The sequence below is a fragment of the Cherax quadricarinatus genome, chromosome 26 (assembly GCF_038502225.1).
Source record: "Cherax quadricarinatus isolate ZL_2023a chromosome 26, ASM3850222v1, whole genome shotgun sequence".
Lineage (NCBI taxonomy): Eukaryota > Metazoa > Arthropoda > Malacostraca > Decapoda > Parastacidae > Cherax > Cherax quadricarinatus.
The window spans coordinates 4,886,592-4,913,444 of NC_091317.1; the positions used below are offsets into that span (position 1 = coordinate 4,886,592).

The 26,853-nt window shown below is 38.2% G+C and overlaps 1 protein-coding gene across 2 annotated transcripts; it reads left to right on the forward strand.

The window, feature by feature from the left end:
* Positions 1–14,255: 14,255 nt before the first annotated feature.
* LOC128691630 (WAG22 antigen) lies at positions 14,256–23,644 on the forward strand. Of its 2 annotated transcripts, none has more exons than XM_053780468.2 (7): positions 14,256–14,391; positions 16,394–16,487; positions 16,912–17,001; positions 17,454–17,549; positions 18,565–18,657; positions 21,774–21,866; positions 22,951–23,644. In XM_053780468.2, the coding sequence occupies exons 1-6, from the start codon at positions 14,389–14,391 to the stop codon at positions 21,860–21,862; spliced, it is 465 nt and encodes a 154-aa protein (XP_053636443.1). In that variant the 5' UTR covers positions 14,256–14,388; the 3' UTR covers positions 21,863–21,866; positions 22,951–23,644. The 2 variants fall into 2 exon arrangements, with proteins under 2 accessions (XP_053636443.1, XP_053636442.1); XM_053780467.2 differs by having other exon boundaries at positions 14,257–14,391; positions 23,124–23,644.
* The last annotated feature ends 3,209 nt before the right edge of the window (positions 23,645–26,853 follow it).

Below are 26,853 nucleotides of genomic sequence, written 5' to 3' on the forward strand. Positions count from 1 at the left end.
ATTTAGAAACGGAAAATATAAAACAATAAAACATGAATGGGTATCCTAATTGAAAGAAAAATGAAATGAAAAAAATAACATCTGAATTCAACGCTAATATATATAAAACTTGGGTGTCTGGTGTTGGTGACACTGCGTGTTGTTGAAGCCGTTGCTCATGATGTGGGGGGGGGTCGCAGGTGTTGGTGACAACCCACTGGCATGTTCTTCACAGAGTATAGCCGTGAGTAATTACTTCAGATGACAGGAAAACAGGTTCGTTACCACTGCTTTGATGAGGGGTTAGGTCCTGTGTTGGCTTACATAACAGGTAAGTAGATTAAACATGGGACGTACGTCTCAGGACGTTAGTCCGTCTCCTTCTATTCTTCTCGTTGGTTGGCAGGTGACCCTCTCTGTCATTCCAAGCTGTAAAGAGAGACAGATTACCCACTGCTTAAGAAATCACTCTCCATGATAAGTACAATACCTAAAAGATGTGGTGATTATTAAAGCATTTAACAGATAAAGACTGAAAGGACTAAGTTAATTATTGGTCAAAAGTGAAGCTTTCAACCAATAAGTCCAATAAAATATGATCAAGCGTGTACTTACAGTAGTGCTGGGAGCTGTGAGTCGAGTGATTTACTGTTTGACTGGAGCCCCACACGTCACCTTTGGGGGGGGGAAGAGGGAGGGGAAGGGATAGCGGGAGCTAGACTGACCCTACCTTAACAAGCTGCCGGCAATCAAACTATCACTTTCGGGGAGGGGGAAAAAGGGGGGGGGGAATAGCGGGAGCTGGACTTACCCTACCTTAACAAGTAGCCGGCAATGAAACTATTGTTACTATATACTCCCTCGCTACTCCTATCTATTGAACTTTTCCCTCACACTCCCCCATACCAAGACTTATAGTCAAGGAGTATAAGAAGAATAGGCGAGGAAAAAGTTCTAACATGTGGAAGCCGCGTAAGGCAACAAATCTTCTACTGACTGTCACGACTTAACCAGTCAGAGACATAATTGGATGAACCATTGATATACACAATATGGAACTTAAAAGCCTGGAGTGCCAATGTCCACCTCAAGAGACGACTGTTGGTTCCCTTAAAAGTTTCTAGGTATATCAAAGGTTTGTGGTCCGTTTCTAAAATGAATTCTTTTCCCAGTAGATAAAATTTAAGCTTGGAAATACCCCACACAAGGGCCAAACATTCCTTTTCTATGGTGGAGTATCTCGTTTCTGCAGGAGGGAAGTTTTAGATTTAATAAATATACAGGATTTAGGAGTGTGTGTATTTTGTGCAGTAAGCACCTGACACCTATTGCAAGAACTATACTTCTTTGTAACCTGAGAATACATGCTTGGCCAAAAATAAGTGGGCTTGAGTTTATGCCACATCTTACGATGGGCCAAGTGTTTGGTCACTGGCAAATCATGAGCCCTTTGAAGAACAGTCTCTCGACATGGTTTAGGAACAACAAGGAGGGAATAATCTATCATTGAAGAATAAGGTTTAAATACAGATTTATGTAAGATACCATTAATATATTCAAACTTGTGAGATACGTATCTCCCATGCATAACTTTGTTGTCAAAAGCTTGATTATGACAATCCCGAAGTGAAGGGCAATTGCGCTGTATATTGACAAAGTCATCCTTGGACATAAAATCTGGGAAAATAAAAGGACTTACGGTGGGAGAAGAGGAGGTAGGAGAAGCCGGGGCTATGGTCTGAGCCCTAGTCAAGACATTGAGAGTGCCGGAGGCAATACCCTTACTATCACCCGACGAGTGGACAGGTGATCCTGCTACCTCACTATCGAGAGCAGTATCATCTGTTTCCACCCCCAAATGAACAGTACGAGACAATGCAGCTTCCGGTGCGGAATTGTTAAGGGGATTATTTAACCTGCAAGGAAGAGCTGGAAAACATAGATCCACGGGTGGTGACGAAAGATCCGCCTCTGAAGGAAGAACGGCACCTTTAATGTTACCCACTATTATAGAACAAGTAATTGGGGCTAGTACCGCATTAGTCCAACCGGTGAACCATTTAGTTTTCAAGTAACAACGTATTGTAGGGAAAGTATTTTCACGACCCAAGTAATCTGAAAGAATAGAGGACACACGAGAGGTTTTAAAGTAAGGGAACAGTTTGTCCGAAATTACGATGCACGTACATAAAGTGTCACGTAATATATCTGAGACTTTTATACCATTAACTGCTCCTGAACAGAAGCGTGCTTGGTCATTACCGTCAACAAAACATCTACCAATTTTCTCAATTTTCTTGGAAGGACAATCTGGACGTTTATGTCCAGTACCACCACATCGATGACAGGTTGGTATAATAGCTGGTGACTTTGCTTCTACTGTAGGCTTCTTAATCTTTGGTTCAGGAAAACCATTGCCCTTAAGGTTCGATCCCTTTAGGTCTTTATAGGAATTGTGAGCCTCAGCATACAAGTCAGCGGCCTCAGCAACTTCCTCAGCTTCAATCAGGTTATGTTCTCTAATGAATGTTCTTATCTGGTGGGGAAGAGCTGTCAGGAACTGGTCAGCAACCATGAAGTCTCTAAGAGATTCATAACTGTGATCAATTCCTGAACTCTCTATCCAAAAGTCGAACAAACGAAAGAGTGTTACCTGTAACTGCTTAAAGTTCTGGCCAGGCTGTAAGGTGGCATACCTGAAATCTTTCCTGTAAGAATTTGTGGTTTTTTGATATGCTTCAAGGATTGCCTTCTTCAGTAGGTTATAATTACATATGATATCCTGCGACAAAGTTGCATAGATATTCAAAGCTGTACCAGAAAATAATATTCCTAACCTGGTAGCCCAGGTGTCAGCAGGCCATTCACAGAGGGTAGCAGTATTTTCGAACCTGATAATGTATGAAGTTATGTCGTCCCCCTCTGTGAAGGGAGGTAAATTAGGTGTTGGAATATGTGCACTGACTGCGCGTTGTTCCATTACTCCTTCCTCTAATTGTTGTTGTGTAAAAGTTAACTTTTTATTCTCTAATTCAAGGCGAGATTTTTCGAGCTCTCGATCCTTTTCTCTCTCTATTAACTCATGCTCTCTAGCTTTTTCCTCACATTCTCTAGCTCTTTCCTCAAGTTCCCTAGCTTTTTCCTCAACTTCTCTATCCTTTGCTCTTTCCTCAAGTTCTCTTAATTTAACTTGTTCCTCACATACTTTAGCTTGTTCCTCATGTACTCTAGCTCTTTCTTCACGATCAAGTCTATTACGCTCCTTTTTGTCTTCTCTTTCTCTTTCTAACTGTCTTGGATTTCTCTCTCAATTCTCTCGCTCTCCTTTTTCTCTTCTCTTTCGATTCTCTCTCTCTCCTTTTCTTCTTCTCTTTCCCTTTCTGTCTTTCTTCTCTCCCAATTCTCTCTCTCTCCTTTTTTCTCTTCTCTTTCGATTCTCTCTCTTTCAAGTCTTTCCTGGATCTTAGCACTAATGAAAGATTCTAAATTTTTTCCTGTTATTCCTAACTTTCAGCGTTCATCCAAAACTGGTATTCCTCCATACTTGCAAGAATAACTTAAACTATCAGGGGAAATGAAACGGGTATTAAAGAAAATGGAGGGTTCAATTCCTGCTCTGCTCAAACTGTAAATAAACCAGAGGGCTCGCTCCCTGCTTCAATTAAACAATATGTATTAATGAAAACGATGGGTTCTATGCCGGCTCCGAGCAAACAGTAAGTAGAATGGGGTCCCTTGACCATCCAATGTTCTCACCAACAAATCAAGAGTGTCCTATGACAGTTCGCTTGATATAATAAAGAGCCCAATGAAACAAATTATCACTGGAAAATCTCGGGTCCCTAGAGTCTAATCCTCCAAAGTGTTTCAAGCTCGGAAAAAAAAGTGGCAGAATTAAATATTATATCCTGCCCTACTTGACTTACAATAAATTGAGACTATAACAATCACCAAATCTTTTAATACCTGTACTATAGTCCTACCATAGAGAATGATTACTCATGGCTGGTGGTAACCGTCTGTGGTATGCAGTGTTGAAGTTCCAATGGTAGATTCGAGATGGAATTGAATCTTGATTCAGTAGAGTTGATCCTGGCAAGGTCGTCACTTGTGAAGGCTTACTCAGCCCTGTAACAACTTCAGTCAGTATTACCAAGGCCGGCTCCTCCTCAGGAAAATTAATGAATAGAAAAACAAATAATAACAGACAATGATAAACACTTTATTATTTAGAAAAGGAAAATGTAAAACAATAAAACATGAATGGGTATCCTAATTGAAAGAAAAATGAAAAATGAAATGAAAAAAATGACATCTGAATTCAACGCTAATATATATAAAACTTGGGCATCTGGTGTTGGTGACACTGCGTGTTGTTGAAGCCATTGCTGATGATGTGGGGGGGGTTGCAGGTGTTGGTGACAACCCACTGGCTCGTTCTTCACAGAGTATAGCCATGAGTAATTACTTCAGATGACAGGAAAACAGGTTCGTTACCACTGCTTTGATGAGGGGTTAGGTCCTGTGTTGGCTTACACAACAGGTAAGTAGATTAAACATGAGACGTCTCAGGATGTTAGTCCGTCTCCTTCTATTCTAATCGTTGGTTGGCAGGTGACCCTCTCTGTCATTCCAAGCTGTAAAGAGAGACAGATTACCCACTGCTTAAGAAATCACTCTCTATGATAAGTACAATACCTAAAAGATGTGGTGGTTGTTAAAACATTTAACAGATAAAGACTGAAAGAACTAAGTTAATTATTGGTCAAAAGTGAAGCTTTCAACCAATAAGTCCATTAAAATATGATCAGGTGTGTACTTACAGTAGTGCTGAGAGCTGTGAGTCGAGTGATTTACTGTTTGACCAGAGCCCCACACGTCACCTTTGGTGGGGGGGGGGAAGAGGGTGGGGAAGGGATAGCGGGAGCTAGACTGACTCTACCTTAACAAGCAGCCGGCAATCAAACTATTGCTTTCGGGGAGGGGGAAAAAGGGGGGGGGAAATAGCGGGAGCTGGACTTGCCCTACCTTAACAAGTAGCCGGCAATGAAACTATTGTTACTATATACTCCCTCGCTACTCCTATCTATTGAACTTTTCCCTCACATTTGATAAGTTTACAATAATTTAATTATAAACAAGAACAATGAAATATATTTTTTTCGTAAGGTTCAGAATTATTTTTGGGAAATTATTCATACACAACTTTTCTCTTGCCTTATTCGGCAAGAAGAGCGTTGCTATTTAAGCCAAAATCGCAAGTTTTACCTATTCGACACATATATATATCTGATCTCTCTACATTAGATGAATGTAACCTTGGCATAGCTAGCATTTAGTACAGAGCTTGAAAGGTGTGTGCGTGTGTGTGTTTTTTCAATACAAGCATAGAATATATAAACAAGAATGTGACGAGATGTATATGTCAGTCTCCAACTGAGATTCTTTTCAGATGATGCAAAATGAGGAAGGAATTGAGCATACATTATGCACATACAGGTATGTACCTGAGACAGTAAGAGGGTACAGGGTAAGAAATTTTTATATACTGGTAGTTGGTGAGGTGCTGCAGTCGAGATATGGGTTAAACCCAGAAATGTTGAAACTGAATGAAGAGATGATTCTGACATTTTCTTTTTTTAGCCTCATCCTGTTTTGTGTGATAGTGGCCCTGCTTGAGTTGATAGAGTGATTTTTTAATGTGCTTAAATATAGTTTACTCTTGTCTATATCTAATGGTTTCTTTGTGTTCGAATATGCATGTATTCAGAGACATCCTCTCTGAACTTTTCTCTCTCATTTTTTTCTATGGGATTTCGTGGACCCACGACGTATTTAAGGGCACTGGGTTCAAGTTTTAATGGAGAGGTTTTTCCCTGAGTTTGTTGTGGTAAAACAAAAGTGATACTAAATATGTTCTGGAGTTTCTCCTGAGTGTTTTAACTGAAGTGTTTGTCAAGTGTTTCATTGTAGATCGTTGTATTTGGAGAGACCGATTTGTAGGAGTTATTTTAAGATGAGTTAAAAACCTCTCCTTGTAAACCATTCTTGAAAAGATGCTTTCATGACTTAAGTTTTGGTAATGCTAATTTCTTTGTCGATTTGAAAGTGACTGCAGATTCGTAGATCTTTAAGAAAAAGTTTGATGCTGTATTTTCTTATACTTGCTTTCAGTGGTAACTGGCTGTACAATAAGGACATTCTCTAAATATAAAAATATAATTATGTTGGTGGTTCTCTGTTGTTATGCGAATACCAAAAAGGTTCAAGAGTTTATGTGTGCCGCTGAACAGGATAAAGTCATCCCCGCTTAATTTTACTGGGTTATCCTGGTCTATTAATCCTCTTGAGTTCATAATTTGAATGAAATATTTTTCTTCTTGGTCCGAGAAAAATTTATCTTTCAATAACGCCTTCAAAAAGAAAATCAGCCATATTAGAGATGTTGAAGTTTGTGTTTGGGCAACAAGTACCTTTAATTGTTGTTTTAGCAGAGTAAGCTGTGTCAAAGAAACACAATTTTCTTCTTCGAAGAAGGTATTGTTCCTGTACGAGATCATTACTATATGATTTTCGGTTGGATGTTCATTACTTTTGCGTGTTGCTCAGACTTCATATGAACGGCTTTATGATTTTCAAGCAATATTTTTTTATGATTATTGATTTATCTTCATGCCTTCTATTCCCTTGAGAAAAAATTTCCTGTACTTCTGCTGTTATAAGCAATAACCAGTGACAACCTCACAAGAATAACTCAAAAAGGAAATAAGTTAAATTCAGAAATAACTATTATATTTTATATTTATTTTTCACCGGTTCAGTAATGTGCAATATTTACAAACGCACAAAGATTCAAAAGAAGCAGGAATACTAGATTAAGTCTGTGAATCAATGAACTGATCATCTGGGTATGCAAACCAGCTGTTTGCTAGAGAGAGAGAGTCTGGGTAACCTGAGGCGATTACCACAGACGAGGTTATTAAATCAGTTTGTCCAGTCTTCCCTATAAAGGTCAGAGAGCCTCAGCGCCCTAGCGGCTACCAGATGATCTAGGGTCGCATGCTGCCACTAGATGCCCTTGTAAACCACCGTCATAACTGGTAAGTTAGCTGCAAGAATCGCTGTTGATAATGTATTCGTTGAATATGCTCGTAACACTCAACAGAAAATAAATGTATGAAATATAAGGAACTAATCATAATGATGGTCTGGATCCGGTGCTCATTATTTAAACCTAAAAGTTCGTCTCTGTTAAATCCGGTGCATGTAGGATTTTTTTTAAACCCTTGGCCACTGGACTGTCACCCAACAGTGACACTGCTATCAGATGATACGACGTAACACGGTAGGTTTACTGTTCCACTCCGGGTAGATCCTTCTCCATCTCATATATTTATCTACCTAATTTTGGTGCTACTGCCTCCTTTATTGTTGTATTACCCCACTCTGTCCATTGTTCACCTGACTCCCTTGTATAATACATACTATTCAAGTTCCTTCAATGGTGGGACTTAAGCCACTCATAGTTGGTACCGCACTCAATTCATACACTGAAGTCCGTGGTCTGATCCCCGGTACTAGTGAAAACATTGGGCGTGTTTCCTTAAGACACCTGTTGTAACTGTTCACCTAGTAACAAGCAGGTACTAGGAGTATTAGACGACCGGTGTAGGTCGCATCCTGGGGACAAAATTAACCTAAGTTGCCCAAAATGCTCTGCATAACCAGAAGCTTTCTATATAGTATATCACTGTTGTTATTAGCTGTATCATGTACTTGTAGAAATAAAGATTATTATTATTATTATTATTATTATTATTATTATTATTATTATTATTATTATTATTATTATTACTATTATTATTAAATATCTCTTTCTGTACAAGCCTCCTAATGCAACTTCCCAGCAATTCCAGGAACATTTTTTGAAAATTGATCACTGTCTGGAAAATATCCTAACTTCTGCCCCAAACATCTTGCTATTGGAGGATTTCAACTTGAGACACCTAAAATGGAGGAGTGTAGCACATAATGTTTAGCAGTGATCACCCCAGGAGGCAGCTCAGATGAAAATTCACATACACATAAGCTATTAAATCTCTGCAACAAATTCACTCTAAACCAGCAAATAATAGAGACTACAAGACTAGAAAATACACTGGACCTCATCTTCACTAACAACGACGATCTGTTACGTAATATAACTGTATCAGATCACAACATAGTAGAGGTACAAACATGTATGCACAGGGCTCCTGACCAGGAAAATGTGATAATTTATGAGAATGCCTTCACAAAATTCAACTTCAGTAACAAAAACATAGACTGGAAACAACTCAACCATGCCCTAAATGAAACAAACTGGGAAGATATCCTAAACAACACGGATCCGAACCTTTGCCTAGAAAAAATTAACTCTGTGGCACTTGAGGTCTGCTCAAGGCACATTCCATTAAGGAAAAGAAAGAGATGTAAACTAGAAAGAGAGAGACGTTCCCTATACAGGCGAAGGCGAAGGTTCACAGAGCTGCTAAGAGGAGCCAGTATACCGGAAATATGAAGAGAGGCACTGGTCAAAGAAATAGGAAATATCGAACTTAAGCTTAAGGAATCTTACAGGAAGAACTTAAAGCTATGAAGGAAATTGAAATTCAAAATACTTCTTCTCTTATGCCAAATCTAAGGCGAAAACAATATCTAATATTGGGCCCCTGCTTAGATGAGATGGGACCTACACAGATGACAGTAAGGAAATGAGTGAGATACTAATACTGCTCAGTATTCAGTGTGCCATTAACCAAATTAAGGGTCGACAATCAAAATTATTTTCTGATGACCGAGACTCCAAATCTGGTCATTCCAAAAATCTCTGTTATTATCCTAACACCACAAGACTTCGAAAAGGCAATTAATGACATTCCCATGCACTCTGCCCCAGGTCCAGGCTCGTGGAACTCCGTGTTCATCAAGAACTGCAAGAAGCCCTGTCGCGTGCCTTCAGGGGGCCTTGTTTAAAAAAAATGTGTCTCTTTTGTTTACCGTCCGATTTCCTCCAGTTTTGGTGCACAAGACAAAGTGTTTTCACTCCTCCTTGAAAATATTTATCAAAAATATACCTCAAACAACAACTGAGAAAAGACTGAAAAAGGACTGATTTACTGAAAATGCCCTTGTGTCAAAATTTATTCCTATATGGGACGACGTAAGGTTGTTTGGACACTTGGTGCCGAGAGAACAATGCTTATACGAATTTCTGGTGGATTAGTTTCCTCTAAATATCTTATCTTTATTTCACAAAAAAATAAAGTTTGTTAGTTCTTAGAATGTTGCAAAATATCAGCCCTTTACTCCCGCATAAATCCCAAAATAATTGGAATATTTCCCAAAATATTCCACCAGAAAATAGAGAAATCATTATTTTACAATTTCTGTGAATATTATTCCATTTAATTAAGTAACAAAGGAAGAATTATTTACATTAGGTGAATAAGTTACTTCCGAGATATTGGGCGGGAGCGCCGGTCGGCCCCCCGTCTCAAAAAAAAAAAAATCGCGAAAATCACGTTTGTTTGGGTGTATTTCTTGGTAAATTGATGTTCTAGTGCAGTTAACTTCTTCAAAACACCGTTTTCTCTTACTTAGAGACCAAAGAATACGACATGAGAGGATTCACTCATATATATCGAAATATTCCCGACGGTCTCTCGCCATATTGTGGCTTATTTTATTCAGTCTAAAGTATATAACATGTTTGTATGTTATTTATAGTGTTTATTATATCATATTAGATCAATTCTGATAGATAAATAAGCCGTAGAGTTGATATATAAGCTGATATAAGCATAATAATGAAGTGATTTCTACTGGCACTCTCTGGAGCGGGAACACTGCCGAGCGTTCCCATATGGTGCTGGTTGGCTCTAAGTCTACGGATAAGCTCCGCCTTCTGTTTTATGATGCCAATTAGTCAGTTATTATATTAGAAAGAATAATGCAAGAAAAAGAGATAAAAAACAAGGAAAAAATTCCAAAAAATATATGGGCTGTGAGCAGACTCGCTACCCACATCGCCGTCACCATACCTGATATAAATGACTATAATTTCTTGTAGAAAAGTCGTAGAACATTCATTCTGGTACCATTGGTTGCCAAAGAGTTAAGCTATTTTTCGGGATAAATAACTCAATTTCCATAATTTTTCGATTTTTTTTTTCAGAGCGCGCGGAAACATGGATCAAGGCCGCCTTCAGCATTCTATAGAGAGGGAGTATGGACACAGGAGTCATACCACAGTCATTACAAACAACAGACATAGCTCCACTCCACAAAGGTGGCAGTAAAGCAGTTGCAAAGAACTACAGACCGATAGCGCCCTCATCCCATATAAAAATCTTTGAAAGGGTTCTAAGAAGCAAGATCGCCAACCACCCAGATACCCATCAATTACACACCCCAGGGCAACAAAGGTTTAGATCAGGTTGCTCCTGCCTGTCCCAGCTACTGGACCACTATGACAAGGTCCTGGGTGCTTTAGAGCTGGGGTTGGGAACATTTTTTCTGCCAAGAGCAATTTGGATATTTATATTATTCGAAGGCCATACAAAATTATCAACTTAAAATTTAACCATTTATATTTGGTCAGACATTTGATTAACTCAAACAAAATTACTCGCACATAAAAAATATCAGTATATTTTTCCAAATTTTTATAAAATTTATCATAAGTTTAGTTTAATATGTTTATTATGCACCACATACCCATCCTGTGGGCGGTAGTCAAAAGATTACAGAGGTACATAATGGGTCCAGGGACTGGGCCTCAAAGTTTTGATAGCTGAGCAAGTTACAGAGGTAATGAATTCACAATTTACAAAGGTAATGAACTCACAATTTACAAAGGTAATGAACTCCAGGTAGGTCTAGTCACAATCATGACAAGTTACAAAGGTATTTACAGATTACAGAGGTACACAATGGGTCCAGGGACCGGGCTCCAAAGTTTTGATGGCTGAACTAGGTACAAGGTAATGAACTCACAAGTTACAAAGGTAATGAACTCACATGTTACAAAGGTAATGAATACTGTAAGAATGGTTACTTACGTGTATACATGGCTGCAATCATGAACAAATTTTAGAGTAATGAGCAATTCACACTTCCACACCCGGTCACAACTGTAGTGAGTTATTGGTGCAAATGTTGATTGCTGAGTCTCTCTCTCACACACACACACACACATACAAATTCATACACACACACACATAATCACACACACACACACACACACACACACACATACACAAACTCATACACACACACGCACACACACTCATACACACACACACACACACACTCATACACACTAAAGGTAAAAGGCATCTTCATAATTCTGCATAATTATTTGGATTTTAGGTTTCGTATTTTTTTTCACTATACAGTGTAAATCGGTATGGGAAAGGGTTAATATAAATGTATGTTGCCATGAAAAACCTTCTACATTTATTGAATTTCGAGTCCCACCTGCAGTTCCCTTGGCAGGGCCAGACCAATTGATTTCGCGGGCCTAATACGGCACTCCGGCCGGGCGTTCCCGAGGGTAAACAAAATGCGAAAGCCTTCAACAAGCACGACCATGGTATAATAGCACACAAAACGCATGACAAAGGAATAACAGGAAAGTTGGTAGCTGGATCTATAATTTCCTAACAAATAGAACACAAAGAGTAATAGTAAACAGAGTAAAGTCTGAGGCGGCTACAGTGTAAAGCTTCTATCCACAAGGCACAGTACTTGCTCCCAACCTGTTCGTCATCCTCATATATGACATAGAGATGTAAGTCATAGCAAGACTCTAAGCGAACATCAAATCTTTGAATGGGCCTCAGAAAACAATAAGAAATTCAATGATGAGAAATTTCAACTACTCAGATATGGAAAACTTGAAGAGATTAAAAAAGTATCAGGGTATAAAAAAATTCTAACCATACAATAGGGCGTAAAACTAATGTGAAGGACCTGGGAGTGATAATGTCAGAGGATCTCACCTTCAAAGACCACAACAATGTGTCTACCTTATTTGCTAGAGAAATGATAGACTGGATAATGAGAACCTTCAAAACTAGAGATGCCAAACCTATGATGATTCTCTTCACATCGCTTGATCTCTCTAGGCTGGAATACTGCTGTACACTAACTGCCCCTTTCAAGGCAGGTGAAATTGCTGACCTGGAGAATGTAGATAATTTTCATAGCACACATAAGTACGATAAAGCACCTAAATTACTGGGAACGGTTGAAGTCCCTTGATTTGTATTCCTTGGAACGCAGGCGAGAAAGATACATGATAATATACACTTAGAAAATCCTAGAGGGATTAGTACCAATCTTGTACACGAAAATCACTCCCTAAGAGACGACAGGTGTCTGGGGCCCAAGACTGTTCAACTGCCTCCCAGCATACATAAGGGGGATTACCAACAGAGCCCTGGCTGTCTTGAAGAAGGCATTGGACACACACTTAAAGTCAGTACCTGATCAGCCGAGCTGTGGTTCGAACGTCGGTTTACGTGCGGCCAGCAGTAATAGCCTGGTTGATCAGACCCTGATCCATCACGAGGCTTGATCTCAGACCGGGCCTGTGGGGCATTAACCCCTGAAACCCTCTCCAGGTACACTCCAGGTACATACGTGTCTCTTTCCACAACTTGACAATATTACCACACTAGTTCAGACAAATTATTTACTAAACACAATTACACATTGATTTACCATAAGAAAACACGGCTAATAAGCGAAATCTCGTCAGCTAATTAAGCTTTCCACACTCAGTGTATGTCTTTCACTTACGTATTTAAACTTGCTTTGACCAGGCATTCGTTGTTTATCATCCCTGTATATTTTATTGTCACGAACCCAGCCACACTAAAACCTGACTGTATGTATCCAAGCCTTTGTAGTTTTTTAGAACTTCTAATGTATATCGACTTAATGAAAAACAAATAATTGGGATCTGAATACATCGCTGGTCAGGAACTGATATTAGGAACCTGTCCAGTTCCCTCTTGAAGACAACTAGAGGTTAATGGCAAATCTCTTTACGTATGATTAGAAGCTGTTTAATAATTTATTATTTTTTGTATCGTCTCTCATTGTACTCATTGGCACCCCTGCTTTTCACTGGAAGCATATTGCACTGTCTTCTGTGCCTTTTGCTTTTTAAGGGAGTGTTGTCTGTGTGCAGATTCTGGACCAGTCCTTTTAAGATTTTCCAGGTGTAAATTATGATATATTTATCTCGCCTGAATTCCAAGGAGCACAGGTCAAGGGACTTTAAGCGTTCCCAGTAATTAAGGTGCTTGACTGAACTTATAATCGCAGTGAAGGTTCTCTGTACGTTCACTATATTTACAATTTCGCCAGCCTTAAACGAGGGTGTTAGCTTACATCAGTATTCCAGCCTAGAGAAAAGATGTAACTTATTATTTTCCTCGTGGTTCTGATAATGACAGTACTGTGATCCTGGAGGTGACATCACTCCTAAATCATAATGTTAAATATTAATAATGTGGTCTGCCACGAAGCATCTAGTGACAAATTACTTAGATTATATGTTCTTTATCTTATATATTCATCTTAACGTGGATTTATTTTTTATTAACATCACTTATGGAAGTAGATAAGACGCTTGTATATTTGCCTAAGTAGAAATGAAGGAATTACACATTACTGGTTGAAATCAATGGTCCAAGTCGGACCGAAACGTCGTCGTAAGCTTCTCTCTTTTATGTGCGGGTTATTTGTGTATCGTTCCAGTCACGGTATTGTGCCTTTTTTGTTATTTATAAATCACATAAATTAATATGTAAAATCAATGAACGAGACCTAAATAAACACTTAGTAATAAGATTATAATTTCTCCAATATAATTTCTCCTTTATAAATAACTACTCTGGTGTACACAAGTAGACGAGGTCGCTATTACAGATGTAGCAAGAATACGAGAGTCACGCCTATTAACGTAGATATTTTAATATTTTCTCTTAATGTAACTTCTTCACATATTAAATGTCTGAAAAGGAATTTTTTACGAAATGATCAGTAAAGTGCATTTATGAGCTGATCTCTTACCACATGTGACATTAACAATGTATGAATACAATGTGAAAACGAATAAGAGAATTACAATATAACCTTGAAGAGAAAAAATCCTATGATATCATATTTCGTTTAACTAGTATTTTTTTTATCAAAAATATTATGGAAGAATGCTTATGTTTATTCATTGTTTAAAGCACTAGTCCTTGACGATAATGAACTTCTCGGCTTATATAATGGGTTTCACTCTCTTACTTGGTCATCTGGTGTTCTCTTCAGTCGCTAACATCGAGGTCCACCCCGCAAACAGCCATCATGGTAAGTTGTGAAGTGTTAAGATTTCAGGTGGTTACAAGGAAGCATTGCTATGCAAGTCTTAAATGGGAAAAAATCAAGCATCAAAAACTTAATCTGAAGCACACTCTTTTTTTTCAATGTATTTTCTTCATGTTTTAAATCAGAATAACAGATGGTTGTATGTAGATTAAACCTCGGTCGTTCAATTTGCTTAACTTTTCTGTTCATAAATTTGTTGGATGAACTTCAGAGTTTTATGTAATATACATATACATTATATATATATATATATATATATATATATATATATATATATATATATATATATATATATATATATATATATATATATATATATATATATATATATATATATATTATATACAGATAGATAAATAAATAATGTGTGTGTGCATTTATATAAATAACTAATCTTATTTTTTGGTTGCAAATCATTTTTTTTTACAAGTGAGGCTTAGGCTAATTCGTAATTTAGGAAGATAAGGTATTTCGCAACAATAATTCTGGGGAAAATTAAATTATTTTTCCTCTCATTTTATCATACAATTAAAATCTTTCAATTATTAAATTACTAAAGAAAGTTGAATAATATCTGCACATTTGAATGGTAACATTTCGAGACCCAATATTATGTCAACCTTTACAGTGTCGCGACACTGCTTACTAAATGATGGAGAATCTTTTTACAAAGGTAATGAAACCAAAAGTACGAAATTTGATGGACAGCTTACGGAATTATGCTCTCTCAACCTAAGCGGTCTTGGCGATATTTACGCATCGGCGATTTCGCCCACTTTGATCCCTATTTTGGGTCAATTCCATTGTTCCTGTCGACCAAACGCATAGATATTTCACTAGTACTACTTTTATTATATCGAATGATTACAAGAAATTGCCCATTTATCTATTTCAACAACCTAATAAAGTGATCAGAAATTTTTAATTTGGCCAATTTCACACAAAATTTAAGAAAGTCCAATTTCAATACATGGCTCAAACATTGCAGACATTCCTGGCGCTAAAATAACGTAAATAACATTTTCTTTGTTCATTAGTCACGTCTCCAAGCCCCTCTTATATTATGCTTATTTTCGTTTTGAATTTTTATTCACACAAAAAATAGATTTACTGTTATACAGACTACTGAATTATTGTAATAATTATATAAATATTATCAGCGTATTTGTGAACGCATATTACACCCACATGTTGACGTGTACTGGACGCGTGACGTGATTTGTTAACTCTCGAACATCGGCAAAAATCGAACAGTTCCGCTACTTTAAGCTCAATTTCAGGCTAGTTTCAGGCCCGAACCCAATCAAACATACATCTATTTCTGTAATATGTCTTCCATTCTATCACTTGAGACCACGAAAACGAGAATGAAACCATAAAAATCATAAGAATATGCGTCACAAAGTATGTGTTTTAAACCAAAAACAAGGTCGCAGTTTTTTCTCATTATGCACTACATGCTGCAGAATATTTTTTATATGGCACACTTACCACACAGACCCATTCTCTCATGTCAGGACCCAAATTTACCGGGACCGACACTGAAAGAGTTAATAAGATGATTTTGTGTATTGAGTTTTTACGAGAGTACTGAGCACACTGAGTCCATAAGAGACAGATATGAGTAGAATCAACGTGCAAAGCGGGATGTACGCTATCTATCCACTGAGGCAAATTATTCTCATAGTGAAATAACTGGGAGCACAAAGATAGGTTAGAATGAAAATACAAATGCGAGCTTGTACCTAATTTAAAACCAATGCTTAATATTTCAAATGAGCTAGAGAGAGCCTTAACTTAGTTGTACATAAATGTCTTGAATATTCATCAGCCCACAAACTGGAAAACATAACAACATGTCTACAACATAATGAAATGTCATCCAGAATTTAAATTTGTGATTTAGTTGAGAATTGTTCCAACCACCTCGTTGTATATCTAATTATTGTTAATGTCTTCATTTATTTGTGTTGTGCCGGAGTAGCTGAGTGTGGTATTTCTTGTCGCTACCTGCACACTGGCCGCTGCTCTTCCTAAGCCAGACATTATCGTCGTCGACCCCGAACCTGCACGCTCTGGTAAGAAAACCCATCCTCAATATGCCTCATTCTCAATCATTTATGTTTTCTTCTTCAATCATTTGTGTTACTTGTTCATAATATAACAATATCTGTATTCATCTGTGTTGTCCGCCTTATACCGCGTTACGTTCACAGAATTTCACTTATTAAAGTCAGGCAGATTGTTCATGAAGGAATGAGGATTTTACCCATAAACTTTCCGGAGCACGTATGTCTGCATCTTATTCATAGTTTGTTTTTTTGTGCTCATCTCTGCCTAACTCATGCAATACTTTTTGGCAATGAAAAAGTATTGAGAAATCAAGATATGATGGTCACTGGTTATTAAATATTATTCAAGAAGTACGTGAGGTATGATTAGATCGTCGTGAGACATGTTAGTTTTAACCTAGTTAGTCATGTTTTAACTTGTCATTCACAGACTTCATCGCCTACGGTCAAGGCGACACTTTCGTCGACAGTGCACTGAAATCCAAGATGGGAGACGAAGGACCAGGCGAGAGCAGAGCTCGTAAGTTGTTTAATTGATATTAACATTTTTTTATTTAAGGAGCACTGCAGTGTTTACTGACTCACTCCTTTTCAGTTAGATGGCTATTCATCAATTCCCATCAATTATTAGCGTGAAAAATTTGTTTCCAGTGGCTTCCTCAGTAAAATACAAAGAAGAATTGTTAAAGATCAGGAGGAGTTTGATGTAATCGTTAGTCATTCAATGACCCACGGCTGGAGGTTTTCTTGGTTTGACCGAGGACTTCCGCTGGCTTACCTCTTTTAAAAATCACAGTTACGATTATAACCTTTTAGAGTTTTTTGATCGTTTGAAATTTGTTTGAATACACGAAGGCACTTGCTTACTCTAGCATTTATATTTTTAGCAATAGTTTTACATAATTTAAGTAAAAGTACAGTTTTCTATAGAAACAACTACACGTAGAATTAAATATCTTCTTAATCCTTCAGAGGTCTTGGGTCTTCTGGCCGGAGAAGGAACATTTGGCTCCAAGTCAGAAACTGTTTTAGATCTTCCTCAAGGAGCAGGAACTTCTGGAGCTGGTGGTAAGTTGTAACTAATTATTTTTGTGCTGATGTTAGGGAAAGTAAGCGTTACGGAACTTTGCGAAATTAATTACTTTTAGCAACGATAATTAAAACCAAGACTATATTCATACATACACACTAATATATATATATATATATATATATATATATATATATATATATATATATATATATATATAAAGCAAATATCGCAAACCAAGTGATACAAGACTGTGAATAAAGGCAGCCCTCTGGGAACGTTATTTGCTAGAACTCCTCTTTTCTGCAATTTTGCAAACACCTGATGATGTCTTGAGTGCAACACGAAAGCCTAGAGCTATTATTCTACTCCTCCATGGTTGCTTTGAATATATATATATATATATATATATATATATATATATATATATATATATATATATATATATATATATATATATATATATATATATATATATATATATATGCAAAAAACCACTGTGAAAGAATAGAGAAATTCCAAGCGCTTTCGTGACTACTCTCACATTATCAAGGAACAATCATTGTTCCTTTATAATGTGAGTAGTCACGAAAGCGCTTGGAATTTCTTTATTCTTTCACAGTGTTTTTTTTTTTTATTCGCCGGTTTTCTCCCGGCCAGTTGTTTTGCATATTCTGAAATCATCTGTTTACTGTGATCTTATTGTATGCAATAAGATCACAGTAAACAGGTGATTTCAAAATATGCAAAACAACCACTCTGAAAGAATAGAGAAATTCCAAGCGCTTTCGTGACTACTCACATTATCAAGGAACTATGGTTCCTTGATATTGTGAGTAGTCACGAAAGCGCTTGGAATTTCTCTATTCTTTCAGAGTGGTTGTTTTGCATATATATATATATATATATATATATATATATATATATATATATATATATATATATATATATATATATATATATATATATATATATATATATATATATATATATATATAACCTATACATTTTTACTACAGCTGCATAAAACAGAAACCTCGGTTTCATTCACAGAGTATGCTGGAATAAACAAAGGCTTCGGAGGAGGCTTCACAGGCTCGAGTGACGTCAGTAGTGTGGAAAACCAAGGATCAAGAGCTCTCTCCAGTAAGTATTAACATTTCCCACACCAACATGTGTATGTGTGTGTGTGTGTGTGTGTGTGTGTGTGTGTGTGTGTGTGTGTGTGTGTGTGTGTGTGTGTGTGTGTGTGTGTGTGTGTGTGTGTGTGTGTGTGTGTGTGTGTGTGTGTCGTGCCCAATAGGTAAAATTGGTCAATTAATAAGAACCCATACAAAATTTAGTCCTTTCTAAAATTTTCTCTTATACGTTTAGAGCTATATTTTTTCAATTATGTTAATGTGAAAAATAATAATTTTGCACCAAAAGAACCAAAATCGCAAGTTTTACTTATTCGGCCTGTGACATTCTCCCACCTCAAAAGACAGAACAGTGTTCACATTGCCTTAACCACTTAACTAGCGATCCTACAAGAATCGTGTACCCAGCAGAACTAGGTGCTGTTCATGAACCGAGGACACTTGTGGTAGTGGCAAGCTCAAGGCTAATTTCAGCTACCTCCCGAGGCTGGAGAATATATCGCAGCATCTAATCCTATCTGTTCGAGATTAGATACTGATGTTGGGATAATCTGTACTTAATCAGGATGGGCCAGGTTTCGAAAGCAATCTTTAACCATGTCAGTTCTTGTAACCACCCACCGGGGTGGGCTGCCTGCCCAGATAATTGTACCCAACAGTTCCATCATAGAAATAACATAGCCGACTCCTCTCTTTTGAAACATGATAAAAATGCCGTATATAACTTAAATTATGGATTGTGCAAACTCAATAGATAAATAACATTGTTATACAAAAACTCAGAATTCTCATTATGCCAGAAGGTTTCGTGATGTTCTGGTTATTTTCGACCAGTCTGCAAACTGAACATCATGGTACGCCCGTCCTGAACGTCGATAAAATATATAACATCCTGTTAAGTCCGTCGCGAATGTCCATATATAACATGTTAGGTCTGCCGTGCCCGTCAGCATAGTGTATAACCCAGCTACTACTACATACAGGTATCGTAATGCTAGGTGGTGTGGTCTAGGTGGTGTACAGCAATACAGACTGCAACCTGAGCGATATAACATCATTAGTAAGGAAGTATTCATGGGGGTTCATTTAGGTATGGGTGCACATGTGTGTTCATCCTAGGATAGCCCAAAAGAGGCCTAACGCGTCTAGACACAGCGGCACAAGGTACACATAGCTGATTGCAACATGGTGATTACAACTGGTTCAGTGGTTTACTGAATTAGACTGTTAGTAATATAATAATGATAATGGTAGCATTAGAAAGAAAAATTCAGGAATTACCTAGTTATTATAAGAAAAACCAGAATAGGAGAGATCATACAGGCATATTAACTGACACTGAGAGTATTTTCTGAATATTCTAGGTTCATTTTGTCGGTTGACAAAATGAGGGCATTTATTCCTTCTATTTCATTAGTTATAATGTTGTACACAACAGCTACACTGTATGTGGATGATCCACTATAGACCATACCCCCGGCCGGGATTGAACCCGCGGTCATAGAGTCTCAAAACTCCAGCCCGTCGCGTTAGCCACTAGACCAGCTAGCCACAATAAGATTCATCCAACTAGGTATATTTCTACACCATAGGAAGGTTACCACAAATGCAAGTTTTTACAGACGAATCTCCAGCTAGCGTGGCCGTGACGAACTCTAGCTCAAGTCCCTTCACTGCCGTCAACATGACTCAAGAAATCGTAATGACACGATTGCAAACAAACCATACCCCCGGCCGGGATTGACGGCAGTGAAGGGACTTGAGCTAGAGTTCGTCACGGCCACGCTAGCTGGAGATTCGTCTGTAAAAGCTTGCATTTGTGGTCACAGTGGTGCCTGTGCTAACCTTCCTATGGTGTAGAAATATACCTAGTTGGATGAATCTTATTGTGGCTAGCTGGTCTAGTGGCTAACGCGACGGGCTGGAGTTTTGAGACTCTATGACCGCGGGTTCAATCCCGGTCGGGGGTATGGTTTGTTTGCAATCGTGTCATTACGATTTCTTGAGTCATCCACTATAGTAATGTAGCTTCTTACGTTACATGACCTGTTCCCAGCGGTTAGAAGCTTAGGACTAGCTATTAACTACCTCCTAGTTACTCTACTGCATACTATCCGGAAACTGTAAGGCCTAGCCCACGTGACCCCATACAGGGTGGGATGTTGAGGTACCGGTGGGTGGTTGGCATTCGGCCTGGACTCCCTTATTCAGAGTGAGATACTGGCTGGTGCCAATCACGCTACCATTCTCTGAAAAAACTTCTCATTTCTCCTGTTGCTGCCTTGGCAATATTGCACATCTCCTGATGACTCATTGAGAAGTGTGAAAGTACTTGAACTTAAGATTTCCTCCCTCCGTGGTTTTAACAGGAAAAATTCTACTCATAAAATGCTTTTATCAACGTTTTGGCGAATCAGTCTCCGTCACTATAATTTACAAAAAAACGTAAAACAAAAGCACTTGTACAAATACAGAAGACAGAAACTGGTAACGGTTACAAATAATAAAAATGGTAAAAAAAAAAAAAAAACATACAAAGCTAGAATCAGAGACGCACCAATGTGTGTCCTCCCCAGGGAACTGATGAGCCGGAACTAACCCTGCTACACAGTAGTCAGGCGGTGGTCAATAACTTCGGAGAACTTAAGCAAAGGAATATAATTTTAATGTAAATGGTGGAACTACCGAGGTGTAATCAATGAGCAGAGCTTAATGATTACAGTGGTGATGCATTTAATTTTGCTAAATAAGTAAATTCATATATCTTGCCCATCATTCTACTACTAGTGGTAGAACGCTGGAGTGGAAATCTGAGAGTTGACGAACCACAAGATCAACTTTCCACATTCATCTGAAGTACATTTGTTTCTTTAAACTTCCTTTTATTTTTCATTACATAACTCTGTGTGATAAAACAGGCGACACTGGATTCGTATAGCGTTCTGAGGTCAATAATGAAGAAAAGACACACAACGAATCGGTGTTTAAATACAATCTTGTCCAGTAAGGAGTGTTTTCCTCACATGAGCAGAACTACATGTAGTTCACTAGTAAGGAAGGTGTAAATCAAGTGGATTATTTGATAATGTTCAACCATAACTAATATTTATTTTATCTTCGCAGACCTCCGTGGACGCCACAGGGGATCTGGCATTGTAGGTGGTAGTTCTGGTGCCAAAGCTAAAGAAGGAATTCTCATTGTTCCTGTTTAAACAGGTGAGATGATCAACAATACTCTGAGGCCGTTATTTAAAATAAATTTCCTGCCGATAACTTATACTGTATTCTAGAAGAGCTCTAGTTTTATTCCAAATGTGTTATGGCTATGTTAGAAAAATTATTTAATGCATGTGTAAGGTGTTTGTCGTTGCTATTGAATTCCATCCCAGGTTACAACAAAAATAATTCATGTTAAAAAATTACGATTTCATTTTTACCCACGTTTCAAAGAAATCGTGATTTTTTTTAAGGAATTACAGACAGTGTATAAGTTTTAGTGTAAATAATTTGTTGGTTATAAATGCTTTTACTTTAAAAACTGAATTTCAATGATTTTTTTAAGCAGGCACAAGATAATCTAACAGTTTATAATTTAACCATTTAACGGGTGGGGTTAGAACCCATGGCGAGTGAGTCGTAAAACTCCAGGCCATTGCGTAAGTCACTGGGCCAGCTGGCTACAGTAAGATTTATCTAACCTATTGTAGCCAGCTGGCCCAGTGGTTTACAGGCTTGCCTGGAGTTGTACGCCTCACTCCCCATGGGTTCTAACCCCATCCGTTCAGTGGTTTGTTTGCAATCATGTTATTACGATTTCGTGAGGTTTTAATTTGTTACTAGCCATAAAAATATTTATATTAAATGGGAAGATGATTCTATTAGGTAAACATAAAAAATAGGCAAATGCACAAAATTCTTTACTCAGTTCTGATTATACGAGGACCCAATTTGAGCGTCACAGAAAGATAATCGAAACCTGACTCAATTTTTGCCTTAGTCTGGAAGTCACAAGTCTCTGCTGAAACACAGGTCTTGTGACTTGTGTAAATGAAACTTCATCTCATTCAATTTTTTTTCAGTTCCTGAAAATGCTTTTAGCATTGGTCGAAATTACTTAAAGATATGGAAAAGGAAGGTTCATAGTTATATATACACGCATTCTAATGACACTTCTTTGTGAACCAGGAGTGTTTTATTAAGGTATCGTTTCTCTCATAGAGATGTTTATTATCATGTAATAAAGCTCTCTTTGAGCGATATGTTGCTTTAATATGTACTTGATAAACATTTTATGTTACAGCTGACTGCTGAGGGAGCAGCAAGGGTAACCAGATGTGTCACCCTCTTCTCCAGCTCTTAAGATAACAACGCGCACACTAACATCGACACACATGACATCCAAAACTTTAAGAGCCTCTGAATACTTCGGAATTCTAAATAATTTCCAGTAATAAATATATTTCTACACTTCAGAACACCAGAAGCTGATTAACACTTGAAACCGGGAATCTGTGGACACCTGAACACCAGATCACTAGGAACTAGCGAACACCTGAACACTAGGTCACCAGGAACTAGGGAACACCTGCACAACGTGATCGTCTGGGCACCTGAACACCTAGTGACCAGGAACTAGCGAAAACCTGCACACCGTGATCGTCTGGGCACCTGAACACCTAGTGACCAGGAACTAGCGAAAACCTGCACACCGTGATCGTCTGGGCACCTGAACACCTAGTGACCAGGAACTAGCGAAAACCTGCACACCGTGATCGCCTGGCACCTGAACTCCAGGTGCCCAGAAGATCACATGCAAATCATAGCAAAATAACAATTACAGATTTCATGATGTCACATTTCCACACAGTTGGACATCTAAATTTTCCACGGATTAACTAAAAGGTCTTTACGTACCGCCGGGACCTTCTCCATGGTGGTCGTATTAATATAGCTCTGTAGAAGACACAAAAATAAATGAAAAATATTAAAGTTTATTTTACTGTCTTTGATTATGTACAAGAACTATATCATACTTCTACTTTTAAAAAAGTTGTGGCAAAATACAAGTAAAATAATCACAGGGATTATGAGAGTAATGGAAGATAAAATAAAGAAAAAAACTCCAAAAAACTTGATGAAGAATGTAAAACAACGACCTACATGTGTACTCACTGTTTGTGGTTCAGGGATCGAGGCACAGCTCCTGGACCTGCCTCTTCACCGGTCGCTACTAGGTCCGCTCTCTCCCTGCTCCAAGAGCTTTATCATATCTCTTCTTAAAGCTATGTATGGATCCTGCCTCCAATACATCACTCTCCAGATTGTTCCACTTCCTATTATCTCTATGACTGAAGAAATAATTCCTAACATCCCTGTGACTCATTTGAGTTTTCAACTTCCAGTTGTGACCCCTTGTTGCTGTGTTCCATCTCTGAAACATACTGTCACTGTCTTCCTTGTCAATTCCTCTCAGGATTTTACATGTCGTTAACATGTCTCCCCTATCCCTCCTGTCCACCAGTGTCGTCAGGTCGATTTCGTTTAATCTCTCTTCGAAGGACATACCCCTTAGCTCCCGGACTAGTCTTGTTGCAAACCGTTGCACCCTCTCTAATTTCTTGACGTGCTTGACCAGGTGTGGGTTCCATACTAGTACTGCATGCTCCAATATAGGTCTGATGTACATTGTGTACAAGGTCTTGAATGACGCTATTCTTAGGTTTGCCAGGCGCTCTTATGCTGCAGCAGTTATTTGGTATTATACTCACTCCAAGATCCTTTTCTTTGAGTGAGGTTTGCAGCCTTTTGCCCCCTAGCCTGTACTCTTTTTTGACCTTCCCTAATCTTCGTGACTTTGTACTTGGTGGGGTTAAACTCCAGGAACCAGTTGTTGGACAAGGCTTGTAGCCTGTCCAGATCCCTTTGTAGTCCTACCTGATCCTCATCCATTTGAATTCTTCGCATTAGATTCACATGGTCTGCAAACAGGAGCACCTCTGAAATCTACTGTGAATATGTGAGTATGCACACACACACACACCTATTTTTGGTTGAAGGAGTTGAGTCACAGCTCCTGGCCCCGCCTTTTCTCAAGTGTTTGTGTGAATGCGTGTGGGTGTTGGTGTTTTGACACACATGTGGTTGGCTAGCTGCAGGATTTAAAAAAAAGTATCCTATCAACGAGACTCACAAGGTCACGACAAAACAGTAAAGTAAGAATGACTATGGGAGATTTCAGTACAGTCAGAAGCCACTCTAGTACAACGTTTCAATGTAAACAGCGAAAGTACTTTGCAGGTTGTATGAGGGGGTGAAGGATCGTGTTAGTAAGAAGACAAGAGGTCGGAGGTGCCTGAGAGCGAGAGATGCTGGGTAAGGGAAGGCCTACACTGGGGTGATGTACTTATATTAACACACCTAGCTCAGTTATCATGCACAGTGGACCCAAATAACTTAGACATTAATGTATGTCAAAGTATGGAAAGAAATCACAGTTACGTGCGGTGTAAAACATTGTGAAACAAGTGATCAATGTCGCAAGCTATAGGTAAAGAGGAGGGTGCTTCATAGCCTGCTTTTCTTATGGTACATAAATAATATATCTTTAATGTTAAGGGCAAACTCCTATTGTGTATATGTAACAATGCTCTCTTAGGGTCAGGGGAAAAAAGACAGATGATTTTGTTATAGTGCAATCACTGAAACTCCAGAGATGGAATAATGATAAGCTGTCACTATGCATATGAAAAACATGCAAATAATTTATGAAAACTGTGCAACCAGGAAACCATCTCAATGGTAATTCCTGTAAAATATCCATCTATATCCTTTGATCTTTGCATATCAGGTGAATTGATAGTGAACCATATAATAAGAAAAGTTAACTTCTGGTTAATTTAAAGTTCCTCTACCGATAGGTGCGGTGCCTACCAGCTCAGGGGCACAAGATCCTATGTCCAGTTTTCACATAATGCCATGTAGACATGTAGACTATATTTGTGCTTCATGGTACTTTAAAATAGACTACAAATTAAGCAACATAAGATGGCGATAATCATCCCATCCAAGAGAACATGCGTGACGGAATGGATTAAAGAGGCAGGAAATTATATAAGTGTAAAACAGGATAAAGCAGCTGAAACTCAATCAAGTATACAAAACTGATAAAAAAAAATTCTTTTCTAACATATCTTGTTGTCAGTTCTATATAGGTTAGGAACCTGTATTAGTATGGTGCTAGAGGGTACCCAGAGAGTGTGGGTACTCTACCTACTGTGGTACCCACAGAAGGTAGCCAGGCCCCAAACACCAATCACACAGCGGTAAAGGAATAAACTGGGTTATCTGATGAAGTCAAAGTCTTAATATAAAACAGTTTAAGAATAGAACCAAAGGATATCCAGTAAATAATGCTGCAGAAAGGGAAGAGAGTGATTTATTTTGTTTATAAAATATGCATAATTTGTTCTTGATCGGAAGAATTTGGTCTTATGTTGAATTACTTAATTACCATTACTATGAGTGTAAGACAATAAATGCATGCCTTTGTAAAACAAAGACTATATATCTATATAACGCAGCCCCCAATAGAAATAAGTTATATTATTTGACTTTATTAGATTATATTAGATTCAGTTCTACATAACTTAGTATATAACACCGTTAGTCATTTTTTCCTAACAAATCTTAACCAAAAATTTAGACACATGTGCAACATCTGGATATCTTTTTTGTAGACGTTTCACCATCCAGTGGGTTTATCAATAGAAATTCAAGGACGTAATTTGAAAGCAGTAGAACTATATATAAAAGATGAGGTAATCAATCCCTCAGCCTTGGAACTGGTGTTGAGAGCACCGTAGTTGTGAAGATTCTGGAGCATAGGCAAGAAGGCTGGCGCTTATATACTGACGACAGGTGGATACGGACGGGTAGCAGATGAAGGTATAGTCACTGGTAGGCGGGATCCCCCGGTGGAAGTAGGTCATACCCGAGGTACGGGTTAGAATATCAGAAACTTGTAGACACAGGCATGCCACAACAAAAGGAATTTATAAACACCAGCACACAGACAACAGTAACCTATGAACTGTTGCACACCAGAGAATCTGAAATTTGTGAATACTTGCGCACCTGGATCTTGTTGATGCTTGAACACCAGGAATTATACACATAAACCAACCAAGGAAAAGCTGTAGATGTG